The sequence below is a fragment of the Periplaneta americana genome, chromosome 8, assembly GCF_040183065.1.
Source record: "Periplaneta americana isolate PAMFEO1 chromosome 8, P.americana_PAMFEO1_priV1, whole genome shotgun sequence".
In the NCBI taxonomy this organism is placed as follows: Eukaryota; Metazoa; Arthropoda; class Insecta; order Blattodea; family Blattidae; genus Periplaneta; species Periplaneta americana.
The window spans coordinates 161,880,107-161,898,774 of NC_091124.1; the positions used below are offsets into that span (position 1 = coordinate 161,880,107).

Consider the following 18,668-nt stretch of genomic DNA (forward strand, 5'->3'; position numbering starts at 1 on the left):
GATTTCTTTCTTTGTTACTTTTCCATTATACGAATTATAAATTTCACAATAATACTCGTTTTCAGCTTACCTGACAACGAAAAAGTGATTTTGGATATTTTTTTTAATTGGGTTATTTTACGACGCTGCATCAACATCTAGGTTATTTAGCGTCCGAGTGAAATGAAGGTGATAATGCCGGTGAAATGAATCCGGTGTCCAGCACCGAAAGTTACCCAGCATTTGCTCGTATTGGGTTGAGGGAAAACCCCGGAAAAAACCTCAACCAGGTAACTTGCCCCGACCGGGATTCGAACCCGGGCCACCTGGTTTCGCAGCCAGACGCGCTGCCCGTTACTCCACAGGTGTGGACACGTGAATATATCACTTACGGAAATTCAGATAGTTATGGGACTCAAAATTGACGTGAAGAATATTTCCTTCAAGGCCCAGGAAATCTTCTCCTCGCCATAATTTTCGTAATCCTCGCCGTCATTCTTTATGTGTTAGATAAGAATGTGTATTATTTTTCACTCCAGCGTTTCCTCGGAAATTCTACGCTTCTTCCAAGAATTGCTGTATAGTTCGTACATTTTTATAGTAGCCTTGAATATTGTATTCGCTGTACGTGGACTATCCAATTATTTCTATGTTCCGTTTATCATTTAAGTCACATATCACATAACTACAGAGTGATTTATATAGAACTGACACATTTCTTTCATTAATTGTTTCAAAACGAATTGTGCTAGCGACAACTTATTATACCTAAAATGTAGAGGAATTTTGGGAGATTATTTACCTCTATAGCAAATGTTGTCCGGCGTTGTCAAATCCGGAGATCTCGGTGGCCACAGGTTCCTGGAAATTATTCGGTCGTAACATAACCGGGTAAATGGAACCATGCTTCATCTGTGAACGTCTGAAACCAACGACAATAATTCAATCTTTTATCCTTATCTGGTTCCTGTAGCTGATGAACAACCGTAACCCTATATGGCTTTAGGCTCTCTGACACATTGAGTAGGTGTACCCTGTCTCCTGCGACAAACGTCTTAATGTTTTTTTGGGTGAGTGCTCCAGTCGTGCTCTTACGTCAACAACAACCATGGGAAGCCTAGATGAACGATGCTTGCCCTTTTCACTCACCAGAGATCCAGTTGTTTCCAATTTGTTTACCAGTCCCAGTATTGTGTTTCTTTTGGGAGGATTGCGAACGCCAAATTCTCTCTGGAATGCCCTTTGAGTAGCTGTAATTGAATTCGTAATCCAGTATTGCTTCACAAGGAAGAGTCGTTGATTTAATGTGTACTGAATTTTCACGTTGACACAAAATGTCGAAAACAGCTGCCCAACAATAGGAATAAAACATAAACATCTGCGCATCTAGTGACAAGGAATCGAAACTCCAGAACATCCTGCCATATTGTCCATCACATGGTTCACAGATGAAGCATGGTTCCATTTATCCGGTTATGTGACGACCGAATAATTTCCAGGAACCTGTGGCCACCGAGAACTCCGGATTTGACAACGCCGGACAACATTTGCTATAGAGGTAAATAATCTCCCAAAATTCCTCTACATTTTAGGTACAATAAGTTGTCGCTAGCACAACTCGTTTTGAAACAATTAATGAAAGAAATGTGTCAGTTCTATATAAATCACTCTGTAAAAGAAAAGCGAGCTTCATATCGTGTGCGTTTCCCAATTAACGACAGGTTATGCATGTTTTTTTTTTTTCACTTGGCTGTGTCTTGAACAAAGAAATTTACATGATGGGACGCTGCCAATAGATTGTTTCTTTTTTTTTACTTTTTCATTATACGAATTATTGAATGGGATTATTGTTAAATACAGTGAAACAGTTAAAAATCTTGGCATTTTTATGGATAGCGATCTAAATTGGAACACTCAAGTAACACACATTTGCAAAAAAATATTTTCTCAACTTCACTCCTTGTTTCATATGAAAGAATTTCTACCACTTAGTCTAAAAAATAATCTTATTCAGACGCTTGTCTGAATCTTGATTATTGCGATTCCTTGCTAACTAATGTAAGTTCACTCTTAGCTGAGAGACTACAACGTGTTCATAATGTGTGCATACGATTCATCTGCAATACTCGTAAATTTGACCATTTAACACCTTACCTCCACTTACTTTCATGGGTGCGTCTGAAGGAACGAAGAACAATACATTCACTGTTTCTTCTGTTTTATTTTTATTGGGTTATTTTACGACGCTTTATCAACATCTAGGTTATTTAGCGTCTGAATGAAATGAAGGTGATAATGCCGGTGAAATGAATCCGGGGCTCAGCACCGAAAGTTACCAAGCATTTGCTCATATTGGGTTGAGGGAAAACCCCGAAAAAAACCTCAACCAGATAACTTGCCCCAACCGGAATTCGATCCCGGGCCACCTGGTTTCGCGGCCAGACGCGCTGCCTGTTACTCCACAGGTGTGGACGGTTTTGGATATGAATGAAGTCTATGTACAGAGATTTTTTCATGAAGTGTTGGACGGATTCATGATATTCAGTATCTGTAAGCCAGTTTAGCCAAAAATGATGAATGTGAATGTTATTTTTAAAAAAATGAGTACCAGTACCAGGTTTATTAATAAAAATGCAAACAATTAAATCATGTAATTTGCTTCGTGGTTGACCTAAGTAGAAAAACAAATTCCCCATAGTCGACAACTTACAGAGTAAATAATGTTCATAGGAAACACAGTACTTGCGTCCATTCTACCGGCTGATCTGCTCTGAAAGCAATGTTATATGTTGTGAAGTTCGAAATATCTCTCTCTCTCTCAACTGTCCACAATGTCATCGCCTTCCGTTTGTCAATATTCATTTTAATTTTAATGTATACTTAAGTTATTTTTTCATTGCCATAACGACAGATAACATTGCCCCTTAATTGAGACATGCTTTGCAACAAGACAACAGCCAGTCAAATTCGATTCGGTTTTTCACACTTCCACTACTAGACTCCTAGTCGCGTGATTAATACGTGTTGATTCTGCGCACATTTAGGCCTATCAGTAACTTGTCAAACGATAAGCGAAATTAGATATTATGTATTAGAAAATTATATGCACTCGTCTTTGATACTTTACGTGTTCACTCCCAGTGTTGAAGGCCTAGTTGCCTCATAAGTGGTACCTTCTTGGTGTGACGTTCAGACCTTGGCTTCAGACAGTTGACTAAACAACATCTGCTTATACCGTGCAATTTGTAAGCGGATTCAGATATCTTACTTGGAGAGTTTAAACATGTCTGTCGAGTGCAATCCAGAAAACGGAAGTTCAGCTTATTTGGGTGATAGTGAATGATTTCATTTATGTAAATCGTTTCAACAGTAGTGCAAGAAAGATAAACTACAAACTACTTATTATTAGCAATATGGTAAAAGAAGTGAATTGTTGTGAAACTCGTGAAGTGTAAAATGTGCTAATCGTCGGCTTAGGCTACTTCTAAAACCTCCTGCATCCAATTTTTCCATAATGTTGGAGTATGAATGAATTCTGTGTATCTTTTCCATGCACGTCTGCTGATAAATCCTCGTAAGTCTACAAATTTAATGTTGTTATATTTTATAAATAACAAACGCATAGGCCTAACAGTTGTTAGCTGGAAGAATAAGGAAGTTATTTTGCTTTCCTGTGCAATTTCTCAAACGGAGTTACGAAGTTTTATAAGTAAGCTAAATATTATTTTTGCATTTATGGACTAAAAATGTCTGTATTCCTGTTAGGACTACGCGAACCTGAAGAATAACTTGCTACTTTAATATAGCCTTACAAGTTCTATAATTTCTCCTGAAAATAGTGTAACACAATTTTCTTCAGGCAAAAAATCTGCTGGAAACACACATGGACCATGAGCTTAACTTTTCTCGCATGCTGTTGAAAAGCCCGGAACTGCGAGCACCTTGGCTTGCAAACACTCCCCCCTCCCCCATATCCCCATATCCTCTCTTGCAGCGCTCATATTTGATTAGACTCAACAATGGCTCTTACATAAACATTCTGCCAGAACAAAGTGCTTCCCAATTACGGACGAGTAATGTAGGACCCACACGGGCCTGAAATGTAATCCACCATATCTCATTTCGTAGCTTGTAACGGTCTGCATTGTTTAAAATCACAACCGGAGTTCCTACTTGCTTTGAAACAGATTTTGTTCTTCTTTGTACAAAGTGTAAAGTCTCTAGTGTATAGAATTATATTTAAGCTTTTTAACATTTTAAAAGTGGTTTGCTGTACTTTGAAAATTGAAAAATAAATGTGTAATTGTTCGGGATAGAACGCTTGTTAATCTAATTTGTTTTTAATCAGAGTGACTTTAGGAAAGTACCGGTATAACTTCATAAATCACTCACTCTATGTAAATTTGAATTGTAGTGCTATGTTACATGTATATATAATATATTTTCAAATACTACTTTATTTTAATGTAATATAGAATTAGGCGTATTTAAAAATCTGTAAAACTTTTCGAGAGCCTGAAAAAATTGAATAAGATTCTCCGAACATCTTCCTAGATGGAAAATGCATGTACCGATAAGTAAATGTTTAATTTCGTCGCTGTCCATTTCATTATAATAGGTGAATTACATAACTTGCGTTATTCGTATTTATAAATAAAATGAAATTAACATCATCAAATAAAATTACCTGTGCGAAATAATGACTGCCAAATTTGCTGTATAGTAGCGAAACATATTATGTGGAACAGCTTAGAAAATATGTACCTGAAATCTGTAGAACATTTAACTAGACAATCCTATGTCGTAACAAACCACACATAGTGGGAGAGTATGTCAAAAGAAAGGATGGAACAAGATCTTATTAAACTGGTCTTTCAATATACGTACAGCGCTTATGACAAAGAAATGTAGCATAACTAGCTAAAAGAAGTGTTACCAAATCGCAACAAAGCAAAGATCTAACCCTGATAGTTTAATGTTGGAGGTATTAATAGTAATGGTGTTGATTGTGGCTTTTATTATTTAAGAGGGGTGTTCAATATTTTCCGAATCAGGTAAGATAACAAAAATCTACTACGAATGACAGTTTTACAGCGAATATTACCTACACTCTTTAACTTCTCAACATAATCATTTTCAGTGCAAAAGGCATTTGTCCAACTTCTGCACCAACTTTTCAAAATGCACTAAAAAATTGGGTGTGGTTATAGAAAGAACGTCGTACTGTTTTCTTCATTGCTTCTTTGTTTCGAAAACGACTATCTCCTTTTATGTTAGAAGGAGATAGAAGTCGCTGGGGTCCAAATCAGTGCTGTACGGTAGATGATCAAAACGTTACCAGCCAAAATCTGCAAATCTGGCCTGTGTCTGTCGAACAGGGTGGGAACTGGCATTGTAATTGATAAGAATACACCTACTGTGAGGGGTCTTTGGTCCTTCTGATAGCAGATCTTAATCATTCCAAGGACTTCTAGTAAACGACAGCGTTTGTCGTTCATGACCCTTCCACAAAATCAACATAAATACCTTCAGTTTTCAAACAAGAATTCACCGTGACTTTCTGCGGACCGAACCATTTGATTTTTCTAAAATTTTGAATGTTTTAATTTTATCTTCAATTCAGATTCAGGGTTGTAATGCTACACGCAATTTTCATCACATATCACTGGGTGATGGACAAGGTATTCCACCGTTTTAGAACCGCATTAGATGTTCAAGATAGCAGCTCGTTAGCTTCAGTGCTGTGATCAGGAGTGTCCATGCAACCCTTTGTGACGAAATATTGCGTTACCCCGAAGTGTCATGGAAACTTAAACAGAATCAGTCGACATGCTAATCATGTGGCAGAATCTCACACTGTAATACTTGTAATTCTTCTATGATATCATTATTGGTAGTGTGAAACAACCAGCTCTAAATTTGTCACAGATGTCTGTTCGCCATGTGGCAAACATTTGCACATCTTTCAAGCCATCTGAATTGATAACACATCATTTTTATATATCGTTGGCTTATTTCTGAAACATAACTGCTATTGAAGAAATTGTTTAGAAGAACAAAATAACATCTTATACAGGGACATCATTTTATTTTTACTAACATTTTTAATATTAACTTGCCTATACCTCTGACTCATCGCCGTTTGCTACCCCTTCCACGACTGGAGTTCGATGCTACTGACGTAATATACAGACAAATCACTTTACTAGGTATAGGAGGGAAGAAAAGTATTTGATCCATTTACGTAAACTAGGATATATTGCGCTTTTTAGTTTGATAATTTTCATTAGGTTTTTGTTTAATCAAAATACAGTACAGTATTAACAATGAGTGTTTTTACTCACGAACTGAGCTGTCCAAATGGACGTATTCATTATGTAGTGTGTATTATACTGTCTACAGCACATTAGCGTACAATATAGAGAATGAAGTTAAATTGAAAAATAATCATAATATGGATATTTAAACACATTTTTTAAAATAGTGGCCGTTCATTTCGATACAGGCTTCAGTTCTTTTTTGCATATTATCGCACTGTACACTATTGTACCTAATCCTAATTACCAGTTTCGTTCTTCGTGCTAGTAACTCATGTTGAAATAATTCTGTACTTACTCTATAAAAGAGTATCTTACGTACTGTAAATTCAATCTTCACTTCTGCCCGATCCGAAAAGATAAAATTACTCAGACATACTATCTACTGTCCGTCCAAGTGGTTATGTCGTAGGGTCGTAGAATTGGAGGTAATTACGTGACAGTTAATTACTTAACGAGGCCCTTTTAAGTTATTTTAAACAGTTGTATGATATTACGTAGACGTCCAATTCCTAACAGAAATTAATGTTTTCAGAAGAGAGCTAAGACAGCCCAACCACTAGCTGGCGAATAAAACTGGTGGGGGAAACCGGTATACGACGTAGGCAAAAGGACGACAGTACCTGTGCGAAAATGATTCAGTATTGAAAGCTCTTTCGTCACTGGAAAATGCGAACATATTTTTGGAACGTACTGTTTACTATAACCGTAAGGCTACTATATGCGGTCTTGGATCTGTGTGGAGGACGGTTGAACTTCATTAGTAGAAGGGGTGGGAGTGAAGTACATTCAAAAACTCAGGTACAATAAAAATTGAAGTAAAAATAAAATGATGTCCCTGTACTTGTTGTACCCTAGCTAACTGTTATGCATTTGTTACTTATAAAATATAAACACATTTATAAACAGACGAGGAGACGCATTTTGAAAATATAGACAGATTTCAACGTTCGGGAAAAATAATTAGATTTAGGAGGTTTTAGAAGTGAACCAACGATATGATAATCACGAGCCTATCGTGAATTTCACATGCCTGTCTGCTCGTGGCAGATAACTGCCCTCACTTCTTCATCGGATCTCGTCTGTACATGCATCGGCGTGGTCTTGTAGTAACGAGCGATTCTCGAACAGAGATTACGCTCAGACGTGAGTTTGAATCCTGCTTGGACCGATTATCTGATTGGGTTTTTCCTTACGTTTCCAAAACTGTAAGGCGGATGACAGATAATCTCGTGGTGAATCCTTGAACTCATCTCATCAAATACCATAGTATCCATGTCACCATTTCCACCGACGTCGTTAAATAAGCAATTAAAAACAAGCTCTTGTCATGCTATTAGTATGAGTAATAAGTCTGGCCCGTTTTGTCACCGATAATGAATATCTATAGAAGAGAAGAGGGGATCGCACGAAATTTTTAAACTGTAAATAAATTTGCCTTGATTTACCAGATTCTAAAAACGTAAGAAACTTATGTAGGCATACTGAACATTATCTTTTCTTTTAAGTAGGTTATTTTACGACGCTGTATCAACATCTCAGATTATTTAGCGTCTGAATGAGATGAAGATGATAATGCCGGTGAAATGAGTCCGGGGTCCAGCACCGAAAAGTCACTCAGCATTTGCTCAAATTGGGTTGAGGGAAAACCCCGGAGAAAACCTCAACCAGGTAACTTGCCCCGACCGGGATTCGAACCCGGGCCATCTGGTTTCGCGGCCAGACGCGCTAACCGTTACTCCACAGGTGTGGACAACATTATCATAAATTAGAATGTTTCGAAAACTAGCAACTCCATGAAAATAATTTCACTTTATCTTAAAAACACTAGTTAGCTATAATTGTTATGACTAATTATACAAGTAAAATCTCATTAGAAGCATGTAAACAATAACTAATTAGACTAAATTAACACGAAGGCAAGTTTTGTTTCATAGTAAAATTTTACTGTTATAAGGTATGTTGCTACAATGCAAGCTACCGGCTTTCTATTCAATGTCATGAATTGATATTAATTACAATAATGACACGTTTGTCTTTCTTCTCTCCAACTGCGAAAGAAAACAGGACGCAGCATTTCTATTGCTGATGACTGTATCCAAGGTCTTCTCCATCTTGTTGAATATTACGCAAGGGTGGTGACTGTTAATTTCGCTAATCTTGTAAGTAGGAGATTATTTTTATATTTGTCGGATCATTTGGATTATGACTAATATTTGTTAATTTTCTCGAATACTGAGCGGTTGAATTGATTTGATGCGTTGAGTGTTGACGATTTGCTTTAACTGCAGCGCAATAGACAAGAACGTAGACTTTACATTTTGTTGAACTCAGCTCTAGAAAGAAGTGATAACGGTGGGAACCACGCTCCAGTCGCCTTTTTATCATGGGGGAAAGATCCAGAACTAAATTTTATAGTAGACTAATGGCGAAGTGTATCAACATCGGATAAAAACGCAGTAATCGTAGATTATGAAACGACGGTTAAACAGTAACAGTAGTTAAAATATAATTTGTGTGCACCATCCATAATCACCGATTACTTAAACATGGCTAGCTGACACCTCATTTAACGAGAGTAAAGTCTATGATGGTACACTCTTTCTACAAAATGACTAAAGGAAAGCATCCATACCGCTGCAAAGATAATAGTCTACGTCTAAAAATGACTGCGCTCACTCCGTTCTACATGGAAATGAACGTGTCCTACATTTCCGCTTTGCATTTGTTTGCCTTTGGGCGCTGTTATACTTGCGAGTTGCATTTCCTTGCTGTTAGGTTAAAATCGTACAAAATAGGAAATTGAATGCGAAAATGATTATATCCCATTGTGTGGTTGAAGTGTCGCTAGACTTAATTACTAGAATTTAAATATATTATATAAACAGATGGAATATCTATAAATGAAAAGGATGCAGAATATTAATAGGAATGTGTATACGATCCAGGACCCCATTTACACGAGGGAACTGTTCATTATCCTATGATCCATCCATAACTTCTCTTTGTTCAGCCAGTGACATAGAGAAAGAGATATTAGAGTATTGCCTCTTATAATACAGAAAATAACAGTTACATAGAATCGTAATATAAGCAGCCGATCCATAGGAGAAATATGACTTTTTGTGTTATTTCAAGTGATCCATTTGTAGATTTTGATAAACGAAATCCCTCCTGAAATTTTCTGTCACCTAATTCCTCGTAAGAATTCTCTCTTTCCACTAAAGAACCTTCACGATCACGCTCTATCAAGTAATTCAAGTACTGTGTTATAATAATAATCGTCTTCGAAATAAACATCTGTGGCTCTGGCCGCCATTTTGCTTCACTTGCTCTACTAATCGCTGGTTATCTCCTTTAACCGCTCGAATATGGCCGGTTAGAGATTACTGTGGTTAACCTCCTATTTAAGTCGTAACCGAGGTCTATCCACTGTAAAAATGCTTAACCAGAAGTTAGGTGACAATTTTAACCGGTGTTTACACTAACCGACGTTGATACACGTGGGCATAAGTGACCTCCTCGAGTCGATCTGACGGTTATGATGAAATTTTAAAAAGTCCCGCATTGTCTTTTGGCTTTTTCTGTTCACAGTTTGTTCTATCGACAGATGTAACACAGGTCTAAAAATTATTAGTTGAGAGAAATCCTCAGATTATTGTAATTCTGTGTAGCATATTCAGAGTTTACTTTTGTACGGAATACCTCTTCTTCCAAAGTTCTCAATTCCTTATGCTTTTGTTTCTACAGGTGAACAGTATTGCTGCATTTATTTATAAAAATGAAAATATCGCGTCTTCTGATATGTAGACAGTGTAACTTGTTCTTGGGGGCATCTGACGTTTATTGGACTCCAGTTGCTGATACAGCTGCCTTTAAAAATTAATAAATCTGTCCAGAATCTGTATTTCGTGAGCGGAAATACTTGTTGGACCATTAAATCGTTGAAGTGGAACTATATAGAAGTTACTGTTGGATCTAGTCGTGAGTTCTAATCGTTTTAGATGTGTGTTTACTATAAACAATCTTGTCCGAAAAGGATACAGCTTCCAGTGTGAGAGGTAATGTTTCTCTCTTGATCGTCAAGAAAACTTTAACGAACAATGATTCCGTAGGTGTCGAAGTCTAGTTATATTAGCGACATAAATATAAAAACAACCTGTAGACGTCCAAGTGGCTGTGACTGGTTCATTATGAAGTTAAATGAATATATAAAAAGCTATAACCATAATTTGAGCAAACTCTGAATGGGCGTTAAAGTAATGGAGACCAGCAACAGGACGGTCTGACTTGTAATTGGTTTTTATAAAACATATGCGTTGTTCTCCGTGGGTGTTGGAAGTGACTCGTCGAGTGTGAAATGAGGCGTAGTGCTGTAAAATCGCTGGATTGATTCTGTGATCTGCTGCAATGACTCTGGACAGCAACTCGTCGGGTGGCAACGGTCGTCGCATCAGTCGCAGCTTCCACTCTTGTCTGCGAGGGGCCAACTCTCCTGAAGAGGAGGATGCAGATGACCATGGTAAGTGTGACTTTCGAACTGTGATAGTGGTCGGTAATTACAGACAACCTATGTTTTGCTCTTAAGCTCTACGGCTTCCACGTAACAGAATATCGAGTTTGGAATTCGGTGGCGGGTTCGCTCCGGAAATGAGATGGGTGTATAGATGGTACGCTCCACTCAAAACGGATAGAGGTTCGACACTTTCAAAGGGCTTACCTATTTGCATACCTAATTCTGCATGCCTCCTAGACTAGTATCATCAAAAGATTTGTATCATCATGCTCAAAATTATAATGGAAGTTTTCAAAACACAAACTCTTTTTCTATGGCTTTATCATATCTGATCATCAGATAATGCCGACATCAGTGATAAGCTTCAGATTATTTGTGTAGGTAACAGAATTTAGGAGCATAAAAAAGTTTCAGATATAATTTACAGAACATGGGGGGGGGGAAACAAGTTTTCAGAATTAGCACTTCGACATCCTTCAAGAGAACGCTGGGCCCAGCGACGAATAATTCAGTGAAGAGATCGTTACAATCTGTCTTCAGATTCATACCTGCAAACCACATAGTTAATTGTAAATAGTCCGTGATGATGAAGTAAATGCTAACGATTTGTATAGAAATATCGTACGTATGTAAAATGAACCATTAATTTGAAATGTTGAGAAAAAAGTTAAATTATAAACTATTGAAATTTCAAAGAGGTCAAAATGAGAGAAAAATCTATATTAACCATCGCAATATGTTAAGCTGAGTCACACTATATAACAAAACATGTTATATAACAAACTTTATACGCAAGATGTTTCTTTAACTTGCTATATGTTATACTTGTGTTGGTATCAAAATAATATTCTTGTAACAAATTATATAACTCGATAAATTAAACAAATTTCACGTTCGAAAATGGCGTCGAGTGCAGAGGATGTAGTTCTTGCTGCTTGTGTGATTCTGGCAGGAAGTAGTAGGCCTTGTGAACGAAAATGTTGGGTGCGACCATCATTACAAGCTAGAAAACAATATAGTGGAATAACGTTTTAGCAGATCTTAAGAGAGATAATGGTGATTCCTTGGCAGGGAACTTCGATTTGATGGAAGTTTCAAAACTATGTTCTTTATTTCTGTCTTTGTACAGGGTTATTTGAATGACATCATGTGCGTCAGGAGTCAGACGACAGCTGAACTGTGGCGCGAGGTGACAGACCAATAGTGAGTGATCTCATAGTCAGAGTGCATGGCGACTCACAGCAGAAATTCCCAAGAAAATCGAGCTTTTTTGGGAGGGGTACATTATGACCCTTTCCAATGCCAAGTGAAAATAAAAGAAGCCTGCAATAAAGGAGGTTTGTTATTTCCAAGAAAGGCATCTTCTGTGTACTTAATAAGATTGGTAAAGCTTGAATGGAATTAATTTGTATCATCTCGTGGGATGCGGCGACTTGTGACGGGGGGTGGATTCGCTTGCTTTTTCCACTCTGGAATTAATCCCATCCGAGCTTTGCCAGTCTTATTAGGTACAAACAAGATGCCTTTCTTGGAAATAATGAAATCACGTTTTTTGCAGGCTCCTAAGATTTTCACGTAACTGTACTTGGCATGGGAAAGGGGTGTTATGTACCCCTCCCAAAAAGGCTCGATTTTCTTGGGCATTGCTACTGTGATACACACAGTACACTCTGATCATGAAATCACTCACTACTGGTCTGTCACCTCTCGCCGCAATTCAGGTGTCGGTGTGATTCTTGACGCACATGATGTCATTCAAATTCGTTATCAGAGATTGGAAACAACCCTATAGTTCATATCAGTTGGGTCCCATAATGCCCGTTTTCTCCCTGAACAGCTCAATTGACTCACAAGTTGCAGTCTTGTTCCACTCCATTATGCCAAGTTGACTTCAAAACACAGTTGAACAATCACGCCAAGTGAACAGAGAATGCGTACAAGATACTACGCAATAATGGAAAACACATGACGTGATGATTCCAGCAAGACTCGGCTCGTACCGTTTTATGCAGCGGGTGTGTTTTATAACAAGTTACATGATGCGCAAACATGTTATATAACGATGTTTTATAACATCTTTTCATATTTACCGACACTTGTTGGATAACATATAACTTGCTATATAACACAAAAAACTCGTGTTATATAACATTTTCTTCCCGTTTCTACAACAAGTTATATAACTTTGTTATATAGTGTGGACCTAGCTTTAGACGAATGAGACCTAATGAGTCCGTTGCAGTTTCAAATTTTAAAACCGATCAATTCAACATTTTGTTAATCTTTTAACATTTATTAGTCTTGTTATGTTATAGGAAAAGAAAAGAGTTCTTTAATTGTGTTTGGTACAAATCGTCATACATGTTATAGCTAGTTCTTTTTGCAGTCAAACATTATTGGATTTGGACTATTGATGCTCAACTGATGTCTTCTGTTGTCGCATCTCATCTGATTTTGAAGTCAGTAGGCCTAGTTAAAAAGAAACAACCCATGCACAGCAGATAAGCCCGAATACAAATCCAATACTAGATGGAATTCTTACGTCCTGATAGACAATCTGTATGATATATTATATCCAGAATGAAAGTGTGAAAATTTAGAGACCATAAACAGGCAACCCTGATACTACTAATCGTTGAAATGGTTATGTATCGTGAAGAAAGTAACTACAAAAGCCTCATATGTATAAATATTTGAATTGAAGTTCTGATTATCCCGTATTATGAAATGTTACAAAATTTATACTTCAACTTTGTTACGGTTGCCTTATGAATCATACAATGTCGGAATTGTTATATATCGGGCGCAGATTCTATTTTTGAAGTTAGAAAATGAAATATTTACAAATTTGAACATATTGTAGTACATTGATATTCACTCTATGATAAGTTACGTGTACTCCTAGTAAACCTAGAATACCGTACTTTTGAGACAAATATAAACTAAATTTATCAAAGTGACTGGTCTCTTTTTTGGTTCACGTGGTGCCATTCCTAACTTTTTGTTGAATGGAGGGGAACTTATAAATTAGAGAAATGTTTACAGAAGAACATTGTAATATGTATTATAAATAGAGAAAAGAAGTTCATGCATTTGCATATTTGTTCTCTATCGTTTAGTGAATATGCTGAAAGATTATCTACATGAATCACAAATTTTTCAATACAATGATATTACTTTTATTATGCATAAAAGTGCATATTTTGCCTTAATTTATAAAAGCATCATATTTTAACATTTATGCAAGGAAACTGCATATTATGTATGTTTGTCTTTCCCTCATTTTTAAAAGTGTATAACCTCGTAAAAACGCCTAATTTATGTTTATGAATTTTGAACGTAACGATGACACCCTCATAGGGAGCCTCTCACGTTAGCAATCTTTAGCCGATTTCGATAGAACAATATCCAGTTTAACATCAGTTCCAGGAAACTTAGGAGATAAAGTGAACGAGAAAACAGCAAGTATTCTTTCCAAAAACCCTGGCTATTATCAACTTAAAGAAATTCGAGATATTCTTGAAGGAAAAACACCCCAAAAACCAACAAAATTTTCTGTAGAACAGCTCACGGCTTTTGTGCAAGTCCCTCTTACTTCTTGTGACGTAGTACGAAGTTTTTCGCGCTACAGAGCTATGTTGAGAGAACAGGCGAAAAATGACAACAGAAAACATACGTCACTACTTAGTTGTGAACTGTAACAGCATAAATGGAGCATTCAGCAATGAGGCAAGCACTTCAAAATCCAAGGACTAAACGTAAGTTACCTATACCTTAGCTTATTATTCTGTTAAAATAATCTCAGACTGATAATGCATATTTTTAGCATATTTATCTATTGCATACATATTCTTCACGTTTTTAGGGCATGAACTTCCTTTCCCTGATTTATAAAGCACTCGGTTGCTATATTAAGAAATCATTTCTATGGTATTCAAGGTTCTTAGGCGAAACTTGAGAGGAGAAATGTATTATGTATTTCATAATGTGTATTTATGAAAATATAAATTTGTGAATTATTTTGTTCCATAGTTTTATATAGGGCTACGTTCAAAAATGGGGAGTTACTGTACTCTGTGTCAAATGACAGGTCTGGTTTGGGCCAATAATAATAATAATAATAATAATAATAATAATAATAATAATAAAATAATAATAATAAAAATAATAATAATAATATAATAATAATAATAATAATAATAATAAAAATAAAAATAATAATAATAATACAATAATAATAATATAATAATAATAATAAGTTAAAAAAGTTATGTTTTATTTAACGACGCTCGCAGCTGCAGAGGTTATATCAGCGTCGCCGGATGTGCCAGAATTTTGTCCCGCAGGAGTTCTTTTACATGCCAGTAAATCTACTGACATGAGCCTGTCGCATTTAAGCACACTTAAATGCCATCGACCTGGCCCGGGTTCGAACCCGCAACCTTGGGCATAGAAGGCCAGCGCTATACCAACTTGCCAACCAGGACAATAATAATAATAATAATAATAATAATAATAATAAAATAATAATAATAATATAATAATAATAATATAATAATAATAATAAAAATAATAATAATAATAATATAATAATAAAATAATAAAAATAATAATAATAATAATAATAATAATAATAATAATAAAATAATAATAATATAATAATAATAATAAGTTAAAGTTATGTTTTATTTAACGATGCTCGCAGCTGCAGAGGTTATATCAGCGTCGCCGGATGTGCCGGAATTTTCTCCCGCAGTTCTTTTACATGCCAGTAAATCTACTGACATGAGCCTGTCGCATTTAAGCACACTTAAATGCCATCGACCTGGCTCGGGTTCGAACCCGCAACCTTGGGCATAGAAGGCCAGCGCTATACCAACTTGCCAACCAGGACAATAATAATAATAATAATAATAATAATAATAATAATAATAATAATAATAATAATGTATTTTGAATAAATTTTATTCAGCTTCCTCCAAGTGAAGGCTGCCTAGAAGACAAAGCTTACCATAAAATTGTTGTTGTTTTTTAGTAAATGAGAGGTAAAGAATTATAATGGAAAAAAAAAAACATTGGAGAAGGAAAAGAAAAAGAAATAACACAATTATAAATAATTGAAGAAGACTAAACAAAACATCATTAATTCCAAAAGAAACATACAATTTCATAGTATATCTTTGCTATCAGGTGATCACAGTCGTCTGTTTAGCACTAGTTGCAAGGCCCAACTTAAGTCAGTAGATCGCCATAGGAAAGAGATCAATCTATTTAAGTGTAGAGATGGTTTCTTAGGATTTTTATAGATCCCTTCACTGCGGACAGAGATACTTCAGTGACAAGAGTTTGTCCTAGACCAAACTGCTTGCAAAAATGCGCGAATCTTTTTGTGATGGTCCCTCAAATAATAATAATAATAATAATAATGATAATAATAATAATAATAATAATAATAATAATAATAATAATAATAATTTATTTTTGCATATGAAATCAATCGTATATTTTATTATTTCTTATAGAATTGGAATCCGGTTAGGAGATACGAAGGTCAAACAAATGTATTTTGGGGGTACGCTAGCAGAAAAGATTGAATACCACTGTTGTAGAAGATACCCTTTGCCTTTTTCTCTTCCCCCTCCTCACCATCACCATTACCACCACATCAACGAGACAAAATTTATCGGGTATTTCTCGTCCATGCTGAATTACGATGCTGAACAACCTACGCATTTGAAACCGAAGTTAAATAACATATTACAAAGAGAAACGCACAAAAAAACACAAGAGAAGGAAAATACATTCAGTTCTTTCTCTCCCTGGAATTCAAGCCTAAGCCTCTGTCTTTGTAGCTACAAAATGTAGACGATTTAACGCTTGAGGCAGTTTTATCAAATTCTGAATACAAAACATAAACGACGGGATAATGAATTTTAGTTTGTATCTTTATGGAAAGATAATTCTTTCCTTTTGCTGTCTCAACAGACTCTTGGTCGGTGTTCCAAGCGAGCTGTATAAGTGATAGTGGCAGTTAGTCATCCTTGACTCTGGGGCAGGAGTCCAGACTGCAATGCTGTTCTAGGAACTGAGAGAGAGAGATAGTCATTTACCAGTGAGGTACCCGAGGTGTGTAGCAGACGACTCAAGGCCGCATTATCATACGCAATTGAAGTGTTTGTCAGCGCTGCGAGCAAAGCAAACCCACTCGACAGCTCGCCACGTACTGTATCAACTACATTTACGACACAGACATGAGTGACGGCTGTACAATACAAGTGTGCAGGGGTTCCTCTGCTGTTCTCGTGGCAAAAGTTCTGCAAGAACTACCACCACCATCACTTTACAGCTACTATTAGTGATATGCCGAGTCTTACAATTAGCTGTAATTAACCGAAACGATTTAAATTGAAGTAAATTTAAAAATAATTTTGAAAACTACTTACTACTACTACTGCTACTTCTATTCATGACGCTTAAACAACTCGTTACGTACTGTACGGTATTAAACCGTTACATTTACAACACAGACGTAAGGGATCGCTATACAAGGCTTCTTCATCTGTTTAAAAGATTGACAAGTATTGTAATTAAATACTCCCATTCACTGTGCCAAAATTAAATAACCCTAGTTTGCATTTGCAACCACATTACTGTACTCCAACCAGGAGAAAGTCTCAGGGGAATGAGACGCAGCGGGGTAATGCTGTGAATGAATATTGATCACATATGTGGGTACACGCATCTCCATTGGCTGACTCTCAAAGTACAAACTGTAACACTGATACATATTTATACTACCCTAGTTACAAAATTAGATCATGGTTAATTTCCTGGTCTTTTAATCCCTCCATACAGGAAATAACATATGCAGAAGAGCGCATGTTTTTTAAACTGACGTTGTAACGGTAATATTATCTATCGACTTCGCTCCAATAGATGACGCAATAGTAAGCACATTCCTTTCACGGTTAATCTCCTGGTTGGAGAACAGTATATAGTTTTCAGTAACTTACTCTTGTTAGGATGAGGTCATTGTATTTCCTCTTCAAGGAGTTCAAGAAAAGAACGTACTAGTAGTGAAGAATTTATAAATAAAATTGTCTTTAACCGATATGCGTTTGTTTGTTTGCCTCTTTCTTTCTTCCTTTCTTTCTTTCTTTCTCTTTTTGTTTGTTTCTTCCTTTCTTGCTTTGTTTCTTCCTTAGTTTCCTTTTCTTTCCTTTTACTTTTCTTTCTTTTCTCTTTTCTTTCTTTCATTTTTCTTTTTCTTTCTATCTTTTTCTTCCTTTCTTTTTTCCCTTTCTTTATTTTTTCTTTCTTTCTTTCTTCCTTTCTTCCTCTTTCCTTTTTCTTTCTTTTCTTTTTTCTTTTCCTTTTCTTTCTTCCTTTCTTTTTCTTTCTTCCTTTTTTCTTTTTCTTTCTTCCTTTTTTCTTTTTCTTTCTTTCAGTCATAAGTTTACTACATAATACACCGTAAGTATAAGATCTCTGCACGTGCCTGCCCTGCTCTTGATGATATTAATAATTTAATGCAGATGCCGTAGGCTAATAAGGGCAGAGTTGTTTATTGTTAACGGTAGTTTTATGTTCCGGGGCCGGGTATCGATCCCGGGACCCTTCGCTTAGCGCACGAATGCTCTACCGACTGAGCTGCCCCAGGAACCATACACGATTCCGCCATAATTCTTCCCTTTATATCCACACAACTCAAATAGGCTGACAAGACGCCAGAAACCCAACTTATTCAAGCCTGCTTCACAGGGAGCTTCTACCTGAAAGCCAGATTTGCATAATGGTAGTTGTATGCTTGACACACAATATGTGTTGCTAATGATATTTCATGAACTGAAATGATT

The 18,668-nt window shown here is 36.3% G+C and overlaps 1 protein-coding gene across 14 annotated transcripts in view; it reads left to right on the forward strand.

Moving 5' to 3' along the window:
* raskol (Ras GTPase-activating protein raskol) overlaps positions 1-18,668 on the forward strand; it is a 605,213-nt gene that overhangs the window by 175,001 nt on the left and 411,544 nt on the right. For 5 of the 14 annotated variants that reach the window (XM_069833955.1, XM_069833959.1, XM_069833960.1 and 2 more), the window contains exon 2: positions 10,047-10,818. The exons of the other annotated variants lie outside the window; for them this stretch is intronic. In XM_069833955.1, coding sequence (XP_069690056.1) covers positions 10,707-10,818 — 112 coding nt within the window. In that variant the 5' untranslated portion in view covers positions 10,047-10,706. The remainder of the gene's footprint in view (positions 1-10,046; positions 10,819-18,668) is intronic. 14 annotated transcript variants of the gene reach the window in all.